The 27125-nt window shown below is 40.6% G+C and overlaps 1 protein-coding gene across 2 annotated transcripts; it reads left to right on the forward strand.

Moving 5' to 3' along the window:
• The first annotated feature begins 4953 nt into the window (after positions 1–4953).
• On the forward strand, positions 4954–25924 carry smad1 (SMAD family member 1). Of its 2 annotated transcripts, none has more exons than XM_026171337.2 (7): positions 4954–5086; positions 16900–17457; positions 20767–21030; positions 21123–21248; positions 23039–23260; positions 23484–23740; positions 24333–25924. In XM_026171337.2, the coding sequence occupies exons 2-7, from the start codon at positions 17058–17060 to the stop codon at positions 24474–24476; spliced, it is 1413 nt and encodes a 470-aa protein (XP_026027122.1). In that variant the 5' UTR covers positions 4954–5086; positions 16900–17057; the 3' UTR covers positions 24477–25924. The 2 variants fall into 2 exon arrangements, with proteins under 2 accessions (XP_026027122.1, XP_026027123.1); XM_026171338.2 differs by having other exon boundaries at positions 4990–5086; positions 21123–21239.
• Positions 25925–27125: the final 1201 nt, after the last annotated feature.

Genomic DNA, 27125 nt, shown 5'->3' on the forward strand with positions numbered 1-27125 from the left:
CCCCTCTCTCTCCTGTTGCTACTTTAATCATGAAACTGATCAATGATCAGCTGATCGGCTTTTCTCTCTTGTTTCTTTATCGCCCACTTTGCGCCAGAAAGAGGAAACCAGCAGATGTCGCGTTAAACAACAGCAGCACGTTTAAGCTTGATCAGCTGTTGTTAGAATTTATTTAATATTAATTTCTAGTATCAGCTGAGGTTTGCTGGGCTGATTTTTTGTCCCAGTCCAGCCCTGGGCACGACACGCAGTGAATTAATCTGAGAAGGTGCATCAAAAAAGAAATGGCCGCGCCAGCGGTGCACATCGCAAATTGGGACTTTCAGGTATATGGACCAATGTTTTATTTTCTGATCAAACCAGAAATCTTTAATGAGCAGCTAGATTTGTCTCGCATTAACTGGCTGAGTTAATGCTGGAATCCACAGCTGTGAGTGTTCATGGAGCTTGCATTTTCACCTGCTGGACATCACTACCTGACAAGTTTAACTGTCTTCAGAACATTGCAGAGGCCTTATTGACAGTATTTGGCTTTACATGTCTGTGTGAGCAGATTTTCTCTCACATGACGAGGTGTCCTCAGGTAGCCGTCTGAATGCTGGACACTCGGAGACCTGTGTCTCTGAGTGGGAGACCAGAGATCACATTAACATGTGTGTCTCTGTATTAACAGACATGCCATATTGGCTTAGTTTATTTTTCTTATCATTGTTGTGAGGAGACCATAAATAGCATTTGTTCTGTTGTACTGTTCATTTGCTGTTATGGAGTTCTTGTTATGGATAAAAAGTGTCTTTTTTTGTTTCAAAATAGCTGATAACTATTCGCTGATAGCTGCCAACATCTGCGAACAAATATAATTCTATAAAGTGGTTCTATATAGTGTGTAACTGTTCATATAGAGTGTTATTAAATTTATTGCTAATGCAATCATATGGCACACTGACTTCTAGGACATTTTAAATGGCACTCGCCATCAGAAAGGTTGCCTACCCCTGTTCTAAAGGTATCTATAAACCATAATGGAGGCTATGTTGTGGTTTGGGTCTGCATGTCAGCCAGTGGTGATCTTATCAACATTATGCAAATATGACCATATAAAAGTACTGTTAGATATTAACTCAACATTCAGCGCCGTCTTAAAACCACCTGGCTGACAATAGTGTCACTTTTCAGCATGAAAGTGATTCCAACCCCACTGTCAGTTAAGCAAAAGCATATCTCGATAGAAAAACACATAATGTCACACTATCAGTCATGGATTGGCCTCCCCGGAGCCTGGACCTGAACATTATTGAAGCATTGTGGGATCATCTTGACAGCAAACAGAACAAAAGGCAGACAACATCCAAAGAAGAGTTTTGAATGTCCTTTAAGCAGCCTGAAGAACTATTCCTGAAGAAAGCTTGTCTAAAAGAGTTCAGGGTACATTGAAAAATAAAGCTGGTCAAACCAAATATTGACACTTTTAAGTCAGGTTAAAAGTTTTTTTCCCCCTTACATACATTGTTATACTGTATTTTCATGTATGTTTGCCATTTTCACAGTAAAATATAAAGAAATAAGCGGTTGCTCGACATTTTTGCACAGTACTGTAGATTTTAACGAGCTAAATCTCCTTATCTAAACAATCACATGCAGCACAGTCGTTTCACTAGGCGGCAGACCCTTTCTCATAATGCCAACAAGTTTATTTAGGTTAATAAGTAAACCATATGCTAAATATCAGCATAACAGACTTGGAGATAAATGACAAAAAAGTACTTCAATGAAAGTTGCTCTTTGCATTTATCTGCCCGCATCCTATTCTTATTCATCCATATTTATAGTCTCCATCTAAGGTGTCTGACCTCAAAGGAGCTCACAGTAGGTAAAATTCTCCTTCTCAGAGTCAGTTAGAACAAAAGAAAACCTGACCACGACAATGCAGCAAACATTTACAAACTCTTATCACCTTTGTGCCTCTTGAACACCAGTGGAGACTGGCAGGTCCATTATACCACAACAAAAGGTTGGTTTGTTATCCGTGAAGTGGCCACTTCATGTCTCCAAACTGCTGTGAACAGAGATCAAAGTGTGTTTGATGTTTTCAGATGCATTTTAAACACAGCTAAACTGAAGCAAGACCATTCACGGGGTTTTCATGAACATATATATCTCCTCCATGTCTGGTGGTGGATTTAGATTTATGGTGTGTTTATTCGTGCAAATTCAGCAGACCTAAGGCTGAATTCACATGCATGACAATCAAGAGAACTGGGAAAGGGCTGACCCCTCTGTTGCTCTTTCCTCGTCTCCATCCGCGGTTGGTGTCCTGCTGTGTGATGGCTCCACAAGAGATATCGTCTAATTTAATCCACGCTGAGTCCTTGCCACTACAGAGCCAGTGTAAGAACAGGAAACCGCTCTGTTCAGAATATGCATGAGCACTGTACGTCTCACATAAAAGGAAAAAGCAAAGTGAGTTGCAGCCATTACAGTATCTACTGTCATCATTACAATGATGAGGAACCCTCTGTATAAACTTTTGGGTAGTTTCCTTGCCACTGATACAATAATAAGCACATAAGCACGGTAAATAAGCAACTGTAATTGATTTGTATTTTTATTGCTCACATAATCTTGTTTCCAGCGACTGCATGAGTGAATTTGTATGACCTGAAATGTAATTTGCTTCATGTTAGCCACCGCTCCAGAAATGCAAGTATTTGCATTTTTGCTGTATAAAAAAGAAGATGGCCGATACTCGTCTGTTAAATAATTAAATTTGCCAGCAAATCTTTTGAGGATCTGTAACATCTTTTTTTTTTCCTTACCGTTGCATCCAGTGGTTCCCAAATATGATTCAGGGGCATGGGGGGGCATGTGAGTGTTTTTAGATCACAGGCCAGTGACAAAGAAGATTATACTCCTATCAGTGTTGAAAAGGCTTTAAAATATTCTAACTTCTGAAATCTATACATTTATTTCAATTTCCAATTTCAATTTTATTTATATAGCGCCAAATCACAACAAAAGTCGCCTCAAGGCGCTTCATATTCATTTATAGACAATATCATTGCAATGCTAAAAAATATAAAGCAAAATATAGGCAGGTGTTGCTTAACCCTGTCTTAGCTGTCAGTTTTGTAGCTCTGGAGTACTGGAGTTGTCTGTAATAGAGCATAAAACCTGTAAACTTGAAATGTGTTCTTTACATTGTTCATTTGTTTCTTTTTGTTAAGGTCGCTTGTCGAGGTGGAGATCCATTTGACCACATTAAGCTGTCTGGGAAGCTTGTAACAATGACTAATATTTTATGAGCTGAGCTGTCATGTGTAACAAAGTGGAATTGTTTCCACTTTTTGTTTCCACTCTCAGAGATATTATGAAGCAAGGTACTTTGGTTCAGGGCCCGCTTTTCACCAGAGAGCAGAGCACTAGGAAGCAGCAGTGTAAAAATCTGAAAGCGTGATATGCGAATATAAAAGTTAAATTACCTTAATTGGAATATTAGAGGTTAAATTTTGCTCTTCTAATGAGATAAAATTCGATGAAGCCCCATAGAGTCTGTAAAAACTCAGTAGGCTTTTCTCCCTAATAGGACTATAAATGTATGAGGTCTAATGAATGTGCTGCTGCCCTGTGTGTGCGTGTGTGAGGGGAATCCTCTAGCAAATAAAACAAATTTTGGGGACCCTTCCTCCTATCCCTTCTCATTATCATCATCACGATCATCCTCGCCGTCCCTTCCTCCCTCCCTTACACCCCCCACCTCCACCCACCCTCCCCGCTCGCACTGTTTTCCCAGATTTATTCACGTGCGGCTCGCTCCCGCCTCGCTCAGACATTCTGTCGCCAGCGCCGTGACGTCACCTGCGCCAGAAGCCTCCTCCGCTCTGAACGTTTCCCTCCGCCTGTCTTCAAGATAATCTAGTCCTCCTCCCTCCTCCTTACTACACTTTTTAAAATATAATGAAAAAAACAACAACAAAAATCTAAGCCCGTTTTCTGCCAGTGTTAAGTATATTTAAGCCGTCATTGTATGTTTGAGCAAATTATTACACTAATAAGCCTGTGGTCACCCTTTGGACACTTTGTGGCGTTTTTCAACTTATATTTCATATTTTCGAGGATCTCTAATAACATCTACGAGCTCTGACTGTTTAAAAAAAGACTGTTTAAAGTTTACTTATCATTCAGATAAGATATCGCGCTTTTGTCGCTTTTGTGACTTATTCAGATCTGATCAGATAATGGGTTACTTCCCCTTGGCCCTCATGGTCAATTCAGAGTCTGCGGCACAAGTATGCACAGATTGGGCTCATTCGTGTGCAAGAAACTTTCATGTCCTCTGCAGCTGCTGTCCTGCAGGAAGGCTGTGTTTTCATGTGTCATCGTGCAGTACTCAGTGGGACCCTAAAAAGCGTGCATCAGTGTCTGAGGAGGTGGAGATGGTGGCGTGTATGAGCATGTTCCTGTGCTTACTGTGCTCTTGGGACACGTTTGTTCTCCTGGCTGAACTGTGCTTATCATGTCACAGTCAAAGCGAGAGGGGAAACCGAGAGGTAGGCTTGAAGTTCAGGAGTTCACAGAGAAACCACAGAGATGTGTCACTTAAAAACAGCCTCTCGGAAATATTACTGCTATAGATAAAAGCGAGCTTTTTCAAAATACTTCCCCATTTAGTCCCGATTGATGTCTGTTGTATTGGGGGAGCCAACAGAGTGGTAAAGATTAAAGACTTATTACTTAGACGTATTACTTAGAGACTCTCTTCCCGTCTCCCAAAAACCCCGACATTTCACCTATCTTAACAGACACGTTTTGCACTAAAGAAACCTCACACCTTTGCACTAAAACCGCACCGTTTCGCTATTACATAATCCACTTCCACGCTCTCGATGAAGATGTTAGATGTGCAAAAAGTAGGTCTGCCTCTTGCCGGTGGGGCCGCATCTCGCGGCGGTGTGATACTGGCGCTCGGGAGAGTGTGAGACGGCTCCGCGACTCACTGACGCCAGGCCAAGCAGACCCACAGTCAGGCGGCGAGAGCACACAGGAGGACCCAGCGACACAGAAACAGAAAGCTACAGAGGAAGAAAAGGTGCGGTAAAGTTTTTCTTTCTTCACAGATTTGTAAATGAAAGCTGCCTTTAACTGTTTTATTTCGGTAACCATAGTGTGCTCGACTCTTTTTTTTTTTTTAAAGGAAGTAGATCCCAGCGGTTATCCGCTCATCACTGTCAGTTGGCAGCTTCAAACTTTTTTCCCCTCTTTTTGCGCACACTTTATCAGACAGCAGTGGAAATTTAGCCTCAAAGTTGTAAATGTCTTGTACACATCTTTTACAAAAGGGGGGGAAAGTGGGTAACTTAAGGAATTTAGCAGCAAAGGTTTCGCAGAAATGTTGTAGAAGCGAAGCTTTTCGTCTAAAAGCTAAACTCCCTTTAATTCCCCTTAAATCACCATAAAGAGTTCACCGGGACGAGGTCTTCCGTATTTAACTATGTAATCCATTTGCAGCTGGGAATGATGATTATTGTGCTATTTTTAAACTACCGCTTTTTCTTCTTTTTCTTTTTTTTGCTTTGCTTTTTTTGGGTGGGTGGGGGGGGGGGGGAATGCATTATGCGGATAAACGGGTGGTCTTTCTGTGTCATATGTTGTTATTTTTCTTCATCAATTAGCTGTTTAGTCTGTAACATAAAAAACAAATGGAAGAAATGGCCACCAGTCGCCCGAGGGCTTCATCTTGTTCTGTGTAGAAATTAGTTTACGGTGACATTGAACAGAAAAGGAGCCAAGCTTCTCCTCTTGAGAAGCAAGAAATTGGGGGTTTAGCAAGTGTTCTTTTCCCCGTGATAAACGACTGAAAATGCTTGATAAACTTATCAAGACTACTCTTTAAGTTTCTGATGATCACCTAATTAATTAGCTAAATCTCTTGATTTAAAACGTTACACACTTGAAATGTATCATATTTGGATGCCACTAAACGATATATCACTCTATAATCAGTAAACACGTATTACACCTTGCCATTTGAGGCTTTAAAAAAGTATATTGTTGTAGTGTTAATGTATGCAGACTTAACGTGGCTGTTCAGCTGGTGCACTTCAGAGGACCGTGTCCCCATGTGTTTACGAATTTCTGCCTGTGTGAGTGTGCATGTGAGGGAAGATTGCAGAGGGAGGCAGAGACCTACAACAACTAGAGCTAGCTCTCTTGACATTATTGAAGATGACATATCAGATTACTCAAAGGACAGGAATTTGTCCTTGTCTGTGATCGCATTCTCAGTATGTTGTGCTTTAACTTGTATTTACGCTTTTTTTCCAGCTTAAAAATAAGCATGAAGCCTCTTGAATGTGACTGTCATTATCAGAGGCTTTTATGAGCTTGATATCTGCATCAGTGAACGCAAAGCATGATATTTTCTATCATCCATTCACTATAACAGCTGCTGGTAACTAGTACACTGCAAGGTCTCCATATGTTGCAGGTTTTCCTTTATGAGAGACTTAAACCAATATAAACTCTTTAGTTGACAGTTTTAGATAAGCACTGTTCTTCTTGGATAAATAGAAGAAGAAACATGACAGATTTAAACCTTAAGTCTTGTGTCCCTGTGTCACTGTATGGTTGGGATAACATGTCTGCTATGTGTTGGAGCGAAGTGTCCACCCTAACACAACACAAACCCAACGCTGAGTTCCGAACATGTTTGAAATAGCACCATGAAAACCCATGTGTTTGATAGTTATGTCTGCTGTGGTAGACTGACATGTCTGGGATGCAAAGAATCTGATCCCAGTTCAGTCTCGTCAGAGTCTGAACCATCCTGACACTTTTGGTGCAGGTTTCTAGAGTTTTCTGTATCAGCATTGGAAGGATGCTGAGCAGTGGATGTGTTGGTGACTTTTAGGAGCCCCTCAGGTCAATGCCATGACTGTGATTACTTCGGGGTTTGCTCTTAGACTGTTGTGTTGATTGGTTCTAGGTCTAGCTGTTCGGCGTTAATTCTAGGGCTGCTCATTTATAAAGTCATTTCTCACGATTGCCATAGTGGCTTCATTGAACTTAAAATTATTTTTAGAGAATGACAAAAGTATTGTAAGTGGGACTGAAAGCCAAATTGTTAGTGCAGCACAATAACTCTTGTTTTAAATATAGTTTGAAGCCAAAATTGTAATTAAAATTTGATTAATTGTACATGTCCACCTAATGTTGTTTGCAACCAACTGAAGTAGTTATTAGGGAGCCTGGAAAAACGAACTCATCATATTTTACAGCAGATATGTTACTTTATGTTAGCCACAAGGTGCACAATGCAGTTATGCAAAGATATGCTGCTTTTGCAAGACTGTACAACAAGGAAAGTTTGACAGGTTAATTATATATATTTTTCATGTAAAATGTCCTGTTCTATATTTATTTATTTATTTATTTATTGCATAAAATTGCTAAACTGGGCAGCTTTTTTTGTTTGGCCGAGAGTCCAAAGATATTTAGCTTGCAATAATATGAAACTGATAATTGTAGGACATCTGACTAAGAAACTGGAACCAGAGATATTTTAGCTCTTTCTTTTCTTTTTCTTTTTTTTTAACGACATGATTTAAATGACAAGTACTTTAAGTATTTTTCTTAGTACTAATGTTGATTTCTCAAAAGGATGTTAAAAATGACAGCTGGTCTCCTGTTTTAAAAGCGATTTGTTGGCTCATTAAAAAAAAAAAAATCCTAGCCTCGTTGTTAGAAATGGTATTCGTAAAGTAGCCTGTAGTGTATCCTTGTAGTGTCACGATTCACATAGTAATGCCCCTTGAAGGCTCTTGATGTTGAAGTACTAGCTGAAGAGACCAGATATGTGAGTGTTCTTCATATCTCTTCCTCCCCAAACACTCAGCCTGTCTTAGATCTCAGGCTTCACCATCACTCTCACTTTTTTCCTTCTGTCTCTGCATCATTCCTCCTTTCTTCCTCTCGCTTTATCTATCACTCTCTTCTTTCCTGCACTCCACGGTTTATAGCCAGTGACTCCATTGAGCGGGGGTTAATGGAGGCCCTATCCAGGACCCTGCTGATAAATAATGTAGCTTCTTTATAATGCTCCATCCCCAGGGAGGGTCCAGAGAGCATCATTACTGCCTGCTCATCCTACACAGCCCAGGCCTAAATTGATTAACAGACACTGGAGCAGTGCAAAATGATCCATGGGGCTAGTGTAGTGGCGAACAGCTCGCACCAGGTGGGTCAAAGCCTTCCCCTGTCAGTGTCGCATCATCCCACTCTGTGCTCCCATTAGCCTCAGTTTCTGTCCAGTGGGCTAACTGATGGCCATAACAAGCTACCGCTAACACAATAGTGAGAGAGCATTGCTCAGACTTGGCTATAGGTAATGTTTTTATGGAGCTGTTTAAATGATAGTATCCGTTTCCATTTTCATAGAGGAGAGAGCAACGGCCAAGGCCACTGCAGGCATCTTTCTTTAATGCCTGTGTCACAGATTAGAGATGATGCTCAAAGTTTGATGGTTACATAGAAATTTGAAGTATGGATCATGTGTGGATTGAGTTCATTTAATAATTTATTTGGTTAAAATGTGTTTGAAATATTAACCTGAATGTGAAATCCTATGACATTCTCCCCATCTGCTTGCTAAGTGATGATGTAACAATCCTATTTAATTTAATTTTTTTTTCCTGCATTGCATTAATTTGCGCTTAAAAACATTCCTGCAGCATGTTCCCAAATAAAGCCTGGTGGGTTCTCCATGTATGGCTTATTTACACAATAGTTGTAGTACAGATTATACTGTATGTTCTACTACTGTTTACGCTCACCACTGCAATTTTGAATTGCAAAGTCAGGTTTGGTGTGACTTCTCCAACTGAAGTCAAACTTCAGGAGGCACTTCAGCTAAAAATTCATTTAATAATAATAATAATAATAATAATAATAATAATAATAATAATAATAATAATAATAATAATGAGATGAAGAAGAATCTGGAGATGTTCATTCTATCAGCAAAATGCCAGAGTTTTTGGATGAGATCTTTATTATAATATCAGTGACACACCTGTAAAGTTTTATTTGCACGTAGATAGGCACATGTATACTCACCAAATTACTCAACATCACCTATGTTATAGTTCCTGGTACAGTAGAGTTTTCCAGGACCACATAAAACCACACATACATGACAAAAACAATACCAGATATACTGTTGCTGCAGGTCATAAATACTTTTCAGACACTTATTTGGAAAGTTGGTTCACAGAAAGGCCGTTATGTCATACAGGCATCCTAGTCCATACATAGATATAGGAGGAGGGGTGCATTGGCGCCTTTTTGTTTTGACTGCCTCACAGAAAACTCCAAACTAGCATTGTCCAAAGAAGAAACACAGTGCCATATCAGGGCCTTTAAATAAGCATGTGGTCAGGCTAGCAGTCGGATGTTATTGACTGCCAGGGCTGGAAATATCTCAGAGACATAGCCTCCATCTGCAGCTGAATGACAGTACAGGATTGTTAGGTTTGCTCCAGATGTTACTGTACAAAGCTTTGTGGAATCCTCCATCTGAAATGCATTAAAGTTAGTCTTTGTGCAGTTAGTCCTGAGCTTGTACTAATAGCACTGGTTGTTACTGAGAGACCATCAAAGACGCTCTGTGGCTGGATATGAATCAGAATAACTTCTTATATGTCTGGGTGGTGACCCTGACAGAAATAAGATGATGCTGATGTTTACCTTTTGAACAGTGTGGGGTTTTGTTTTTTGTTTTTGACACAGCATCCTCAGCTCTCGCGTAAATGTTTTAATTTTTTTGAAAATGTGCTCAGTCAGATTTGCTTTAGACAAGGCCAGCATAGAGATATAGTGTATGTCAGCTTTTAGAGATTTTTAATTTGTATTGATAGTTATGTGAACGGATGAGGTTATGCTACAACAGCAGCAGGCAGCCAGTAACAGCAAAGGTTTTTTTTCCCATTTTTTTTTATTTCAGTTTTTTTAGACCAAGAGAAATGCGTCATACATTTTAGGTTTAAAACAAGAAAGACAAGTGTCAGAAGTTTGGTCATATGTATGTTCTTTTTACTTGGTGTTTGATTAACAAAACGTGTAGGGGTGGGGGTGGGGGGGTGTAAATTAAGAGTTGGTTTTGATTACCGTATTTTCACGACCATAAGACGCACTGTACTAAAAGACGCAGTCTCAGTTATGTGTGCCATTACTGTATTTAACACACACATAAGGCGCACTGGATTATAGGGCGCATACAAGTACCGTATGCGTATTTAAAAATAAAGCGGGAGCAAACCTGAGTTCGGTACCTTACTCACATTTCTATTACCGGTAATCGTCATCATCAACAACACACAAGCATACAAGTGTGCGTATTTAAAAATAAAGCAGGAGCAAAACAAAGTTTGGTACTCACATTTTTATCATCAATCAAACCCATCGAAGTCCTCATCCTCTGTGTCTGAATTGAACAGCTGCGCTAAATCTCCATCAAACATGCCAAGTTCACTTTCTTCACTGTCAGAGTCACTTTCCGTGCCGTGCGGCTCCTCGGAAATGATGCCGGCTTTTGCCCAGCAGTTGGAGTTCCTTTGTCAGGCCTCCCGGAATGACAGCAAGCTCACAGTTCATTTGTTTCACTAGTTTTTTCACATCGGCTGTGAGATGGGCACGCATAGAGTCACAGATTAAGAGCGATGGTGATGCGTGGAAAAAACCACCTGGTCTCATACACCTCCCTCAGCCACTCTTTCATCATTTCCTCATCCATCCAGCCCTTTTCATTTACCTTAATGATGATTCCTGCTGGAAACTTCTCTTTAGGCAAAGTCTTTCGCTTTAAAATCACCATAGGCTGAAGTTTCTGTCCATTAGCATGGCAGCCAAGCACAACAGTAAAAGAAGACTTTTCATACCCCGTTGTGCGTATCGCTACCGTGCTGGTCCCCTTCTTCTCCACAGTGTGACTCACCGGGATGTCAAAAGTGAGCGGGACCTCGTCCATGTTTGTGATGTGGCTGGGCTGGATGTTTTTGTCGCCGATGTGTTTGCTGCAGTAGGAGCGGAAGATGGCCAGCTTTTCCTTATAATCCGCTGGAAGTTGCTGCGCTACCGTAGTCCTGGTCCGGATGGAAAAATGGCACCGTTTCATAAAACGAAAGCACCAAGACGGACCTCCTTGGAAATGTTCAATGTTCATCTCTTCAGCTAGTGAAACTGCTTTTAGCCGAATGGTGACCGTCGAAACGCTTCTCCCACTCGTTCTTTGCTCGATGATCCACCGCTCAAGTCTTTCCTCCAACTTGGGCCACCTCGCCTTATGTCCGCGGAAACTCAGCTGCGTTTTCTTGACCTGCCGGAGCTTGTTTTCTAGCTTCCTCCATTTGCGAACCATCGATTCGTTAATCTTAAATTCTCTCACGGCTGCTCGATTTCCATGTTCCTCCGCATAGCTGATGGCCTTCAGTTTAAACTGTGCTTCATAAGCGTGTCTCTTTGCCATTTTCAGGGTTGTTAAAACAACGATGTTCCACATAATGCACATATGTGCGATTGTCCGGTATATACGATCAACGCCCACACTTCACCCTTTAGCGTTCTCATGGTGTTCTCTACTACGTCCTCCTTACAACACACAGGGCGCACTGCGCTACAGGGCGCGCCGTACTTTTTGAAGAAAATCTAAGACTTTTAAGTGCGCCTTATGGTCGTGAAAATACGGTATATTCAAATATAAACTATTTATAGAAACCTTTTTTTCTTCCTTTTCCTTTTTCTCTGATTTATTTTATTTATTATATCATTTATTATATTTACCTTAAGCAAGCCACTAGTTAATGTAGGGTGCAGTCGGTGTGGATTACTTAAAAGACCCCCAGGACAGTTGATGATGTCACCTTAATCTCATTTTGTAAGCAAAACAATTATTTGAATAAGTCAGTTTTTTTTGTTGTTTTTTTTTTAAAAAATACTGTTATTAGTAGTAGTAAGAATTTTAGCTGAATTCCCAAGTTTTGGTAAGAATTGTACTTGTCATTAGGGCTGCACGATTTTGCATAAAATGAGAATCACGATTTTTTGGCTTAGAATTGAGATCACGATTCTCTCACGATTTTCTTTTCCAGTATAAATATTTATTGCACTTATTAACTGCACATCAACTTCGTAACAGCTGAGACTGAACATAAAAACAATAAATAAACATAAAAACAACAAATGTCTCACGTTTTGTTGTTGCCGCAAAATGTTGTACTGCTTGAAATTCCGTGTCCACCGTTGCTCGACGCTGCGTGTATAGAGCAGGTAGTGCAACAATAGAAAAATAGTTCCGGGACGGCACTGTGTAGCATTTGTCTAGGGTGTTGATCATTTCCCTAAATCCCTCGTTTTGTACAGTGTTGATGGGAGCCATATCTTTGGTCAGGTGATAAGTAATAGCCTCCGTAATTTCTTTGTGCCTGCGGGAGATCGACGGGTATGGGGAAGCGCTGTATAAGGTTCCCGTTATTGATGTTTGGGTGGTTGACCGGGACGGATTTTCTCCTGTCACTTTCTCGTCATCCCTGACGTGCTCTCCGTTGTTTTTTCCCTGCTAATTTTAGCATCACACGGCACAGCTTCTGTATCACATGGTATAAGGCTCCGCCCTTGTCATTTGTTGAGTAGGAAGAGTGAGCGCTTGTTTTTATGCAGATTACATCCCGGATCAAAATGCGGTACAATCGTCGTCGTCTTTTTTTTTTTTTTTTTTTTTTAAATCGTTGTCATTTGGAAATGAGATTGCACATAAGTATGAATCGAGATCGCGATTTTCTAACGATTAATCGTGCAGCCCTACTTGTCATTGTATATATTTTTTTTATTGTCATTTTAATTTCTTCTTAAAATAATTTTTTCATTTTCATGTTTGCATGCAAGGAGGGAGGGCTACTGGGGCTAGTCCTGCCAATGTTAGCCACACAGAAAACTAGTCTGACATTGCGTGTGTGTTTAAAAATGCAGTGGTCCTCATTTCAGTGACATTTAACCTAATTTTAGTAGTATAATTTGTTTTGGGATTTTTTTTAAAGGTGGTAGTTTTATTCTGTGTGTAATTATTATCAAGGCAACATTAGCAAAGGCACAAGACCCGCAGAAAAACTTTCGATAGATGAGTATATTCAATATATTGCCCACCCCTAGCTACCAGTGTACATTAAATTATAGTCAGTTATTTGTTTGTTTTTCCTTGTTTAAAAAAACAAGTAAAATAGTAACTAGGATTATTACTAGTTATAATTTGGTGGTATTTTTCAGGGGCAGAAGTTCAGAATAGTTATGAAAATACAGGTATCCGTAGAATTTACTAAAACCTTAAATGCCAAAGCCTCCTGATGCTTGTTGTGTTAATAAAGTTGACCCCCTTGACAAAACTAAGATATTGTGAGTACACAATGCCATCCACTTTATTCAAATGTTAATTTTAATTACCTAAAAAAAATTCACACCTAGTTTTTGCTTTTATGTAACTGTAACAGTCTTGGTATTAATACGTGTTCCTCATAAATAGAAGAGTTAGTTTGCAAATGAAATTAGGGGTAACATGACAGAAATCTAATTTGACTTCAGTGAGAAGAGAGGCCACACCCAAGGATTTTCTTTTACCCCTCCTTAACTGTTTCACTACAATGAAAAGATGTTCATTGTGAAAGAGCCTGAGGGGAAAAAACGAGTCAGGGATGGTCAATTCAGGAAACATTTTTTGTTTTCCATCCTGCACCTGTGGAAAAGCCTGCAAGTCTCAGCAGAAGGAAGTGATGTCACTGTTGTTCAGGCGATGACACATAAGAAGATAAAACTCCACAGCTTGTTTCCTGTTTCTGTTAAGGTGGCGAGTCTTTTGTCAATATAAAGGTGTAGTTTTCCCACCATATGCCCCGTCCTTTCAATGATTGTAGCTTTGTATTACTTTTTAGATGAGCCAATTATATTCAAGTTAATTTTAGTTGTAACTTGCAGCTTTCCAGTCAGTGTGGTTGGCAGTAGTAAGTGTCCACGGCCTCCACAACACATGCACACAAACACACACACTTTGTAAATAGCACCTGTTCGTATCAAACGTCCCAGCCCAGATGCCAGTATGAGGTAGCTTACATAGGCAGTAGTTGTCAAAGATAGAAATCACTATTCATCCCATAATCTGAAGGGCCAGGAATAACTACAGAGCAGTCTTAATGATGTATTTGTTCCTGCTCTTAGGAAATCCAATATACTGCAGGCTTTACTGTCAGAGTGATGCACACTCGCCCACGATCGGTTACAGATAAACGCTGGTGGATTCCTGACACGCTGTTTATTTGATTCAAGGATCACATTTGAACATTCATCCTCAGCCAAACCTCAACCATAACTCTGTTTTATCTGCCTAATTGCATTCAGGCATAACTTGAAAAGAAGGTGGAACGAGGAGTGCTGAATGTGCTCTTGTTTTCCCTTTCAAAAGCCAAAATGTGTGTACCTTCTGACTACTGAATTGCTCCCGTGGGACCCCAGTGAATAGGCACATTTATACTGGGGTTCACATGCACTTCCTTTTTATTGTCCTACGCATGGCCAGATTCCTGCCCAGAACCGGTGTGCAGTGTTAAAGCTTTTTTTGATTGCTCGCCTCAGCAGGTTACTCATTAGAGGTTTCCTTCCTCTGAAATCTGAAAGACAGCCTTTTAAAACTCATATTGGATTTTATCAAGCACACACTATTTTACCTAGCAAGTTGTCTTTGCACTGTTGAATCATAAAATCTCATAGTATGTACACAATATGTTTAATCTTCTCTGAAAATTAAGCTGAGAAACAAGATGAGAATAAGAGATAAGAAAGAAAATAATTCTAAAAGCCTTGATCATATCGGTGTGAATCAATATGCTGTCATATTGCACTTCCACAGACACACAAACATTTATTTGTTTGGTTATCTAACAAGCACAGTCTCGATAGTCTCTGGGTAGGTCAGAGTAAAATATACAAATGGCCTTCAGAAAAGCAACATAATACACTAAAAACGCATGATAATAAGTTTACCTGGAAACCTGGAATTAAATAGTTTTTAATCTTTGATTTGCCAACCCCTGACTAGGGATGGGTACCGGTGTCGTTCTGACATAAACGGTAGTAACCAGACCGAAAAGCAGCGCACATTTCGGTGCTTTATTTCGGTGCTTTTTTTTTCCTGAGCTGTGATACACTTCTAGCCAATCATTTTACGTTTCCGAGGATAGTAGGCGGGCCCAGGTACGTACGTTCTGTTAGAGCAGAGCTACAGATTAAAAATGTCCAAGGCGAAGCGGTCAAAAGTCTGGCTGTACTTCACAGCAAAATATGCAAACTCAGCAGCCTGCAACAAGTGCTTTAAGCTGATACTGTGATACTGTCAAAGGAGGTAACACCTCAAATCCGATGAAACACCTGGCGACGCATAGCGTTTTTTTTTAAAAGCCCAGAAATGCGCCGTATTTGATAGCTTGCTGCGAGACCTCACGCCGTGCAGATCTACTGCGGGTGGGTTGCCTGTTATGCAGCATCCCCCAAAAACCCGAAGAGTAGAGTCCTGGCCCCTAGCCCTGCCAGTGTAGCAGAAATGATGACGGATGATGATGGCAGCAGCAGCCGTTCTTCTCTGCGTGAGTAGCTTAATGTTGTTCGTGTGTAATTTACGTTGAGTAGGCTAACCACGTTATTACATTAATGCATGTAAGGTGACCTAGCAAACATCATCATAGCTACATGCGGCTGTCTTCTTGTTTGATGGCAGATGCTCCCTTCACCCTGGCCAAAAAGGCTAAAATGACCAAAGAAAAAGTGGAAAACAGTTAAACATGAGAGGTTTTTGGACAAAGTTTGTGTTTTTTCCATTGTTTAAGCACTGCTTCCAGCCAAGAGTGATACCATATATGCCCCATAGCTGCAGAAAAGGCTAACATTGTTATCTTTTTACAAAAAACAGCTGAACATGAGAGGTTTTTGGACCAATTTTGTGTTCTCCATTCTTTAAGCACCGTTTAAGCACCGGCACAGTTTCAAAAGTACCGATTTGGCACCGGTATCGGATAAAACCTAAACGATACCCATCCCTACCCCTGACTGCATTACATGATGCAGCTGTTTCTGTTGAAGTTGCACACTTTAAATAAAGTTCTTGACTAAATATGACCTTCATGTTTGTTTGGGAAAAAGTGTATTTAGTAGTCGATGAGTCTAATCACGAAAGTAATTGACATTAATTTCAAAATCTGATTTTGTTTGAAAATATTTAATATAATTTTAATATTGACAGAACTTGCTGGCTTTTACCTCTCTGATATATGGATATTCTTTAATTTCTGCTATTATTGACTGAATATAATCATTTGTTCCACAAAGATTTAGGCAGCACTATAATGTAATAAAATACCTTCTCCAGGTGTTTTGCCATATTGCACGGCTGCTTCTCTCTGTGGGATGTGCTAACTTTGCACATATAAGAAGTGTTCTCCTGTAAATGACATCAGTAATTGGTGGTAATGTGACAAGACAGGACAGGAAGCTATTGGGAGAATGTCTGGTTAGGGCTGATGATCAGAGGAGGGTGTCCTCTGTGACTCTCCAGCTCTTTTCCCAGAACCCATGACTGATATGACCAGACCAGCTGTATGGGTGAAATCATTGCTTGCTTCATTGCTTACACGAGCAGGTCTGTTAGTGCCGTTAAATAGGAGGAGGAGATTTATGTTCATGTTTTGTAGTTGCAGCAGCTTTGTGAAACGGGCAGGCAGTGACGTGTACATCTTTTTGTGAAGGACTTTAACTTACACTTATGTAAGTTATGCTTATACTTCTTAACTCACACTTCTTTTTATTTTTTTCTAGTGACTCTGAAGAGGACCTTGTCTTGCATCTTGGAAGCCAAGGATTTTAACATAAGAAAACAAAAAATAATATTTAAATCTTTGTGTTCAGAGACTGGACAGTGTCCAACGACTGGTTGCGCTTCCTTTAGGAGTGGGGAGGAGGGCGGCTTGGCCAACATGAATGTCACTTCGCTCTTCTCCTTCACCAGCCCAGCCGTGAAACGGCTGCTGGGTTGGAAGCAGGGAGATGAGGAAGAGAAATGGGCAGAAAAGGCAGTGGATGCTCTGGTTAAGAAACTGAAAAAGAAAAAGGGAGCCATGGAGGAGCTGGAGCGGGCTCTCAGCTGCCCGGGTCAGCCCAGTAACTGTGTGACAATCCCCCGCTCACTGGATGGACGGCTGCAGGTGTCTCACAGGAAAGGCCTGCCCCACGTCATCTATTGTCGGGTGTGGCGCTGGCCTGACTTGCAGTCCCACCATGAGCTGAAAGCGCTGGAATGCTGCGAGTACCCCTTTGGCTCCAAACAGAAGGATGTGTGCATCAATCCCTACCACTACAAACGAGTGGACAGTCCAGGTGAGTGAAATCCCGAGGTAACTTGAACGGCATGCCTCTACACTGACCTTAATACCTGTTTAAGATGTGCAGACTCTTTGACAGTGTTGTTATAAATTTTACATTTCACTCTTAAAGGTACTCAAAACTCGGATACTTTGCAATTTAAGTATAGATGACGGCATGAGTCAAGGTAGAGGAATTGCTTTCATGAGAGAAAAGATTGAAAGTATAATACAAGTATTCTAACTGTAAAATGAACAAAAAATCTACACATTTTTAAATTCAAGGACACTTGGGCCTAGTGGTTTGGATTAATGGTGATTTCCTGGTTTGGTTTTCCTGGCCATCTCATATTTATCATGACAAAATAACTATTTAAAACTTTTAGGATCCTCAAGTTTCTATATTTTCCTTTCATCAGTTCCTTTAATCAGTTCTGTATATTTTTTGTATGTTGTTTTAGTTACCTTCCTGTTTTCTGACAGATTTTGTCCCTAACCAGAATATCCACACAACTTTTTATTTACATGGATGATCATAGAGAGATGACATTTTTTTAAATTATTATTATTATTAAGGAGAAGTTCAGGAGGCTGGCCACATGGAAAGCGGCAGGGCACACACAATTAGATTTAACATATATATATATATATATATATATATATATATATATATATATATATATATATATATATATATATATATATATATATATATTAGTAAAAAAAAAAACCAAAACAATAAAAATGACTTTACAAAGAATAAAAATAAAGATCTCAGGTAAAAAAAATAAACTCAGGATAATGTCTTTTTGTACTACCCGAGTTTGAGTTATTTCCTTGCCTAGGTTTGTCCACTGCTTTGGGGTTCTACCTGCAAAAATAAGACAAATCAAACACAAACTGGCCTTTTACTAAACACAAAATGAAAGTCAGCCGACAAGATAAAAACAGCTGTCTGCATGGTGCTGTGTGGGTGTGTATGTATGTAGCAGAAAATTCCATCTGGGCAGAATGAGGGCTTTGTTTTGGGCATGCTCAGTACTGCAGGTTCTACTTTTTTTTTTTCTCCTTTACCTTGAACACATGTAGACATACAGGCAGACACACTCTCAAACTTGGACGCATGTCACAAAAATTAGAACGCACACACACGTATGACTGCAGGCAGTTTCTCCGACGATGGCCGGAACAGGAAGATACTTAGTCTCTCACAATAGGAGGAAAGAGTTATTGGCTGCCATACAGACACTTTGTTTTCACAGCGGGTGGAAGAAAGGGCTAAGGTGATTTAACCCCACAGCACCTGTCTGGCCACACGACTCCCCCCCCACAACAAACACCACAACACACCCTATTTTTCCTCTATTAACCCAGCCCACCTACTCAAACACATCCTGCCAATTTCCCTTCAACCTTATACATAAAAGCACAGCTGTCTGACTGCTCCACAAATAGCCTGTAAAATAAACATTTATTTATATATTGATCCATTGGCCTATTGCAGCACATTCAGGCTACCTGCAGGAATATAGACAGCAACCCGAGTCTCATCTAAAGTTTCACCACTAGCTTTATTTATCTGCAGAGGTATTTATAGACACAAGTGGAGTGTATATCTGTGGTTTCTACTGCACCTGAACAGCCTTCAGCCAGGATATTTACCCCAAGTGATGAATTCCACAAGAACAGCTTGCTTCAAAATGTCTTTTTAGTGCAGAAACCTGAGAGTCTGGGCCAATACTGCTGGCTAAGACTTACTGCCTGGAAGCTGACATTTGAAATGCGTAGCGACATCTGTGCGCAGAATGTTGAGTCATGGAAAGTGCCAGAAACAGATTTCCTTTGTTGTGCTGGCATCAAATAACTTATTGAGTTCAGATGTATCTCTTTCTACGTGGGTAGAGCTTGATATGATGAGCACTTAAAGTAATTATCTTTCTTTGTTTTTGTTTTTTTGTTTTTTAAGATTGGGATTAATGAAGAATTTACCTCAGTGGGTAATTGTGGTGTTAGATAAATCATAACCTCGCTCCTTCTTACCTTTCTGACCTGTTAACCACCACTTGTTCTGCCTGTTCACTTCGTTCTTCTTCTTTTATCCAGCTTACTGTACCTTCCTTCCGCCTCACCACCATGGGAAGCAGAGCTTTCAGCTGCTCTGCTCCCAGGCTGTGGAACTCTCTGCCCCCTGAAATAAGAAATATTGGTTCTCTCCCCCAGTTTAAATCCCAACTCAAAACTCATCTGTTCAAATCTGCATATTCACTGTGAATCCACTGTTTGTTCATTTTATCTTGTGCTTTTATTTTATTGTTCTTATTTTGCCATTGTTTTACTAAGTGTTTTATCTTATTGTAAAGTGTCCTTGGGTGACTTGAAAGGCGCTCATAAATAAAATTTATTATCATTATTATTATTATTATTATTATTATTATTATTATTATTATCAGCAAAAAAAAAGACAAAGCATACGTGCATTTCAACATAAATATGTTTTGGAACATCAGAAAATAAACTAAAATAATTTGCCACATGCTTGTTTAATTGTCCCAGACCTCCTTTGGGCCCTACACAATGAGGAATTTTGTAAGAAATAAAAACATTTTTTAGACATAAGCTACATCTACAAGTTACCTTATGAATGTTCTTACGCTACGGTTATGTTAGCCAATTGATCTTTGAGCAGTTCTGCACCAAAATGAAGCCTGTACAAAATATTTACCATTGCTTTACCTTGTACATTGTTCTTGGATCACGGTGATGGATTATTTGTAGCCGTTTGTTGCTGGGTTTCAAAAATAGTGGGTTTGATTCTTGTAAAGGAGTCTCTCTCAGGGCTCATCCCATGACTTTACCCTAGCCAATCATTGGCAAGCAGCCTGACGCCACATTTTCTGCTCAACTCGGCTCTCTTGGAACCTTGGTCGAGTAGATATTGAAAAAGCAGTCAAAGGCACTTCTAAATTTGTTTGTACGAGTAAATTGATTTGTGCATGAAAGGTTTGTAAGTACGATTTATGTACTCATTTGTGTTTACATACTGTTAGTAAATGAGGCTGAATGACTGCTGTCGCAGCTGTTTTGGCTGGCAGATTTTACATCTCCCAGTTTATATCAATATGTCATTTTCATCCACCTCTGATCTGAAGCATGGGAAAAAAAATATCTCCTACCTTCTTTATAGATGATTAACTATGGGGGGGATTGTAATTTGCAAGAGCTTTAGTGTCACATAATACGACTTTCTAACGGGTGGAGGGAGTCCAATTTAACTCGACTCGGTATATTCTCTCTGAACACCATTTGTTTGTTTCTTCCTCTACAGTGCTGCCACCTGTCTTGGTACCAAGGAACAGCGAGTTTAATGCCAAGCATACGATGTTGCCTCGCTTTCGCAACCCCTTACAACAGAACGAGCCACACATGCCCCAAAATGCCACCTTCCCAGAATCCTTTGGTCAGGCAAACACCTTGCCTTTCCCACATTCACCTGGGAACAGTTACCCAAACTCACCTGGAAGTGGCAGCAGCGTCACCTTTCCTCATTCACCATCTAGCTCTGACCCCGGCAGTCCATTCCAGATGCCAGGTAGTAATTATTCTTCTGTTTTCTTTCTTCTCCTACACTTTTCCTCCACTTTAAAGCTCACTTGACTTTGCTCTGTCTCCTTCCTCATGCAGAGACTCCCCCTCCTGCCTACATGCCCCCAGAGGAGCAGATGAGCCAGGATTGCCCTCAGCCAATGGACACCAACCTCATGGCTCCACCATTGCCCCTGGAGAGTAACAACCGGGCAGGTAACCATGGTAGTTACTGTCTTGCTGGCGCGCACACACACACACACACACACACACACACACACACACACACACACACACACACACGTTTTGTGTGATATCTGCAAAACACTGTCTGTACCTGCTCACCTTTTTTCTTTATACCTCTTTTTTTTGGGGGGGGGTCACATGGAAATGCACAAAGTGAGAGGAAAACTTCAGTGAGGCCACTGTTCTTTATCCTGTCAGATAAAACGGCGTGTGGGCAGGGCATGCTAGTTTACAGTAGGCTTTGTCTGTGGGTGCAAGCTCAAGGGAAGCTCAAAGCCTCAGCAAATTAAGACAGGCCTCAAAGCCGTTTTATGGGGACTATAAAAGCTTAGGCTTATGTCATCTTTGCGGCGGGTAATAACTTAAAACTTGTTAACGATAAGGTTCACTAATTGCCTCCTACTTTTAAATCTAAAATGCGGTGCAGTAATTGCTGCTATCTTGACTTTGTGTTGTATACTTTATTGTGCTAGACAGACAGCAACTGAGCACTGCATTCATAAATGCGTAACAGACTAAGCAGTGGACATGTATTGGACTCCAAAGCCCTTTGATTCAGATTTTATATCTTATAGCAGTAATCATTTCAATCAGTAATCCAAAGACCTGGATTACAGCTGTAAAGAAGTTTGATGGTAGATGATGAGAGGTTTTAAATAAACCTTCAGACTACCCAAATATAGAGGGAACAAAGGTAAATTGTAGGGATTATGCGCTACTAGTCAACTAATTGTTGCTATTGTCACTAGTCTGTACCAAATCTACTAGTTTAATCTGTTTTACATTTTAATTGATACCCAATCCTGGTCCTTATGACTCGACTCAAGATAAGTGGAAGAAAATGGATAATTTAGTGTTTTCTCATTTTAAATTTTAACTTTTAATGATGTGGTTGTCATGAATTTTCGAATAGTGTGCATCATTCATAATGCACGGCACAATGCAACACACTGGTCTAGACCACTGGTCTAAGATATCAGCTGATGTGATCAGGTGATACTCTGGGACTGAACTTGATTTTGACCCTTTTTAAAAAAAAATATTTACTGTTTAGAGTTAAACTCGTAAATGGCTGCACTCTGCAGTTATCTGCTGGTGCAAACGCTGATAAAGCTCTGACTGCTGCCGGAACTTTTGTGTCATTAAAGCTTAGAGATTCTGCCCATGCATGCTGACAGCAGAGCTGTTAAAAGTATTCCTGGCAGTTGGAGTTTGGGGATTTTTTTTCCAGTTCTCTTCCACAAGCTGCATCCTGTACAGGGGAGCAGGTTTCTATTGTAGGCCAGTTCTGGGAAAAGGACAGACAAAACACACCTGCTAGCCAGTGCCACGCTACAGAGGAAGTTTGGGAGAAGTATGCGCTTAAATAAACATGATTTATTCCCCTTACAGAGAAGAGGGTGAGGCCAGCTGGCACCAGCTTACCCTGAGATACCAGGCTCAGCGAGCATGCTCACGTCCCGTCTTTTGACTGTTTGCCTGCTCAATAAACCCTGGCATGCAGACCACAGTTGGCCTTGACACTTTAGAATACACTGATTTGGGTCAGAATAAATGTATGGAAATGTGCTTGTTTATTTATGGTTATAGGCAACATGGAATAATTTGAATGAAAGAAGAGTCTGAAAGAATTTGATTAAATATTTGGTTTCCTGTCATCAGCTTCTCTGCACACGACTCTTAAATGCCCCTCACAATTGTGCCTGGTGTGAGGCATGTACCGTGTACTCTACTCACTCTAGTGACTTGTTAATGTGTTTCCTGTGCAGATGTGCAGCCTGTGGCCTATGAAGAACCCAAGCACTGGTGCTCTATTGTTTACTACGAGCTCAATAATCGTGTTGGAGAGGCCTTCCAGGCTTCCTCCACCAGTGTGCTCGTCGATGGCTTCACAGATCCCTCCAACAACCGCAACCGATTCTGCCTCGGCCTGCTCTCAAACGTCAACCGCAACTCTACTATTGAGAATACCAGGAGGCACATTGGCAAAGGTACAACATGGAAAACCTGTCGGTGACCAAAATGAAGCAATTGTCGCCAGACTAGCCTAAATCAATTCATGTTGTCAGCAGGAACTGAGATGTGGTGTAAAACGCAACGACAGATTGACTAAACATTCCAGTCTGTTGATTTCAGGTTGACCACACGGATGTTTGTCTTCTTTTGATAAAAGAGACTCATCCACCCTGTTAATACTGTACTACTCTCTATTAGGCGTCCATCTGTATTACGTTGGAGGGGAGGTGTATGCAGAATGTCTGAGTGACAGCAGTATCTTCGTCCAGAGTCGTAACTGCAATTATCATCACGGCTTCCATCCCACGACTGTTTGCAAGATTCCCAGCGGCTGCAGCCTAAAGATTTTCAACAACCAGGAGTTCGCTGAGCTGCTGGCTCAGTCCGTCAACCACGGCTTTGAGGCCGTTTATGAGCTCACCAAGATGTGCACTATCCGCATGAGCTTTGTTAAGGTAGTCTGGTTTGAATTTTCCTTCTAAAAAATTAACGTTTTTGGACGATAGATGTTTAGCTGCTTTTAATCAGTTTTTACCTTTTAAAAAAGGTTTATATGGCTCAGCAGTTGTACAAACAGCTGAGCAGCCACACACACAGTATTTGTTTGATGCTGTGTAACATAATTACAGTTAAGCATGTAACTATGTGCCTGTCTCTATTTTGTGGTTACGCTGTATAATTTTACATTGTTATAAATTAAATTCTCATAAAACTACAATAAATGCACATTAATGTTTACAGATAATCTGTAATTTTAATGTCAGCTGATGGTCTTTCACAGCTGACAGGAGATTTATTATACCATGAAATTTCAGTCAAGCCACACTTAAACTGTGCCCTGTTTTTAAAACTCTGCATTGGAGGGGTTTTGTTTTTTTTTTGGTTTTTTTTTTTTTTTTTTTAAAGGCACTTTTTTAAGCTGAAAATTAATTTAAAGTGGTAAAATATCTGGAATGAGACAGTCCAAAAATAATTAGCATTTTCCATTTTCTTTTAAATCACCACCAAATTGTAAGAAAATAAAACCCGTGTTTTTGTGCTTTTCAGGGCTGGGGTGCAGAGTACCACCGCCAAGATGTGACCAGCACACCCTGCTGGATTGAGATTCACCTGCACGGCCCCCTGCAGTGGTTGGATAAGGTGCTGACTCAGATGGGCTCCCCTCACAACCCCATATCCTCCGTCTCCTAGGCTTCACTGTGCTCGGCACTGTGGATGTGCATATCCCAGCATTTTGATTTAAGTAGCAGGAACAGGGGTTAGCTGGTGCCAGACTGGTTTGTGTTTTTGTCAGACTGAAGTTTTGACTGAAACACAAACTGATCCGGGACTTTGAGGTTAGGCAGGTTGTTAAATGGGTTTGTTCTCTACTTGAAGGATGTCTGAATTGGGCACATTTACAGACTGGGAGAGGAGTTAGCAAGGTGAGCGTGATGCAACTGGAAGATACTTGATCTCTGTGACCAACTGTAATAATTAGACCATCATACTCATATTGATGCAAGTATCCTCTTTGATCTTGCTCCCGCAACATTTTTTTTCCATCTTTCTACTATTCTGACTCATAACTAGTTTGCATCTAATTCTTCCCTCGGAAATCCTGATATACACATGTAGTCACAATAATTATGGGACATTCCAGGTCACCGAAATGCAGTTGGTTTCTGTTTTCTGTCCAACTGCAGTCAGGTTGGCATGAAATGTGCTTCTGAAATGTAAACTGTTAGCAGGAAAATTTTCATCTCCCGATATGTAAAGAAGTGTGCCGGGTTGTCAAAATGTTTCTTAGATTATAATAAGTGAGAGCAGTTAAAGTTATCTGTATAACAGCAACATAAAATCCACTATTACAAGTAGAAGAATAATATGAGGGCAAAATTTAGGGCCATTTGAGCATTTAGTGTAGGATTTAGTGTGGTGCATGGCACTCAAAGGGCATTTCAGACATAAACAGTTTAAAGTGTTGCTCATCTTGTGTTTCAAATGAATTTTAAGAGGAAAAAACGGATAGTGTTTAGATATATTCACTATTAGATTATGTGCTGTGCAGTCTGGTTTTCAAAGCCTAGTTTGGTTAGTGTAGTGTTACACATTTAAGACTGGTAGCTGAACATGAAATGAAGCGGAGGCAAACACAAGTACAGTGTAGTTTGTCCCCTGCTGTATTCTCTGCAGCTGAATCTGATGTGTCATGCAGAGTCGAGTCGCATTGAGGACATTAATATTTCAGTGACTGCGCCTCATCATCTTATTACATTGAGCAAAACGTGTTAAATGACTGTTATGGGAAAAAGTTGAGTATTCAGATTTTAATCATGACTGAGAAAAAGGGTGTCAGCTACTGACTTCCCCAAATCATTTTCTTTTAATAAAATGCAGATTTTTGCCATTCAGTTATTTTTATGCTTTGAGCAATCCTGTTTGCTGTAAAACTATTGTACTCTTTACATTCTTTTTGTATTTTTTGAACATTTTTAGTTTTGTTTGCACTTTCACATGTTGCCTCTTTGTTTTGGTTTTATTTTGTTTTCGCTTCCTCTGTCTGGTTTGCTCAGTAAAAACTCCCAGAAAAGCAGTTTTATTCCATGAATATCAAGTCTCTACTGGAAGAGTCAATAAATTTGTTTCATTACTTGCAATATTTCTGTCTCTTTCATGACCACTGTCTCTGCATGTTTGTCTTTGTGTGACTTGGTTTAATTACAGGCCACCCATGCTAAGAAAATATGCATCATGTATTGTTGGGGACTTTCTGTGTGCGTGTGTGTGTTCAAGGTTCTTTATTTGTCACATGGATAGTTATACAAGTATAACACACAGTGAAATGTAGCCTGACATGCTCCTCGACATGTGCAAAAATGGGGGGGGGGGTAGAGGAAGATAGATAGATAGATATATAGACACACACTGGGTGAATGTGCAGTAGTAGCAGCAAGCAGGTGAATTCTGTACATTAATATTAATAGACATCTGACTATTTTACAGGATAGACAATATAAACATATTTAAAATTAAAGGAATTTGGAATGTACATTGTGCCTGGGTTTAGAGTGTCTGGAAGAGTCCTGACTCAGTCAATTATAGATGATGTGAGAGGGCGGGTGTGTGTTTAGGGCCCAGATGGCTTGGGGGATAGAAGCTCCTCTTGAGTCTCTCTGTCCTTGCCCGGAAGATGCGGAACCTTCTACCAGATTGCAGAAGTTGGAACAGTTTGTTGCCAGGATGGGACGGGTCCTTCAGTATCTGCGCTGCTCTAGTCCGGCATCTCCTGGTGTAGGTGTCCTGAAGCGGGGGGAGAGCAACCTGCAGCAGCGTTCTGCTGTACGGATCACTCTCTGGAGAGCTTTTTGGTCCTTCACACAGCTGTTCCCAAACCACGATGTCATGTTCTGTGTGAGGATGCTCTACACAGCGCCTGTATAGAAAATCCTGAGGATCTTTGGAGAGACCCTGAGCTTCCTCAGTTGTCGTAGGTGATACAGGCGCTGCCTAGCCTTTTTGGTCTGGACCTGAATGTGGGCAGCCCATGTCAGGTCTGAGGAGATGTGGACACCAAGATACTTGAAGGACTGCACCCTCTCCACTGGAGCTCCATTGATGATAATGGGCTTGTAGTCTCTGTGCTGACCCCTTCTGAAGTCCACCACCAGCTCCTTGGTCTTGCCGACGTTCAGCTGGAGGTGGTTGTCCTGGCACCATGATGCCAGATTCTTCACTTCATCCTGTACTTCACACAAGTACACCGTGCGCCTGTACTTGTGTAGGGACATAAATTGTTGCACCCAGTCAGATTCTGGGGACAAACGGCAATTCCCCTCATTAATTAGGTTTTTAATGAGT

This window comes from Astatotilapia calliptera, chromosome 6 (assembly GCF_964374335.1).
Source record: "Astatotilapia calliptera chromosome 6, fAstCal68.1, whole genome shotgun sequence".
Lineage (NCBI taxonomy): Eukaryota > Metazoa > Chordata > Actinopteri > Cichliformes > Cichlidae > Astatotilapia > Astatotilapia calliptera.

What these genes read in the sequence shown, in the direction of transcription:
- smad1 (XM_026171337.2), top strand. Translation starts at nt 17,058, where the DNA reads ATGAATGTCACTTCGCTCTTCTCCTTCACCAGCCCAGCCGTGAAACGG. An exon ending in CAAACGAGTGGACAGTCCAG is followed by an intron (nt 17,458 to 20,766) that starts GTGAGTGAAATC and finishes CTTCCTCTACAG; the next exon opens with TGCTGCCACCTGTCTTGGTA. An exon ending in TCCGCATGAGCTTTGTTAAG is followed by an intron (nt 23,741 to 24,332) that starts GTAGTCTGGTTT and finishes TGTGCTTTTCAG; the next exon opens with GGCTGGGGTGCAGAGTACCA.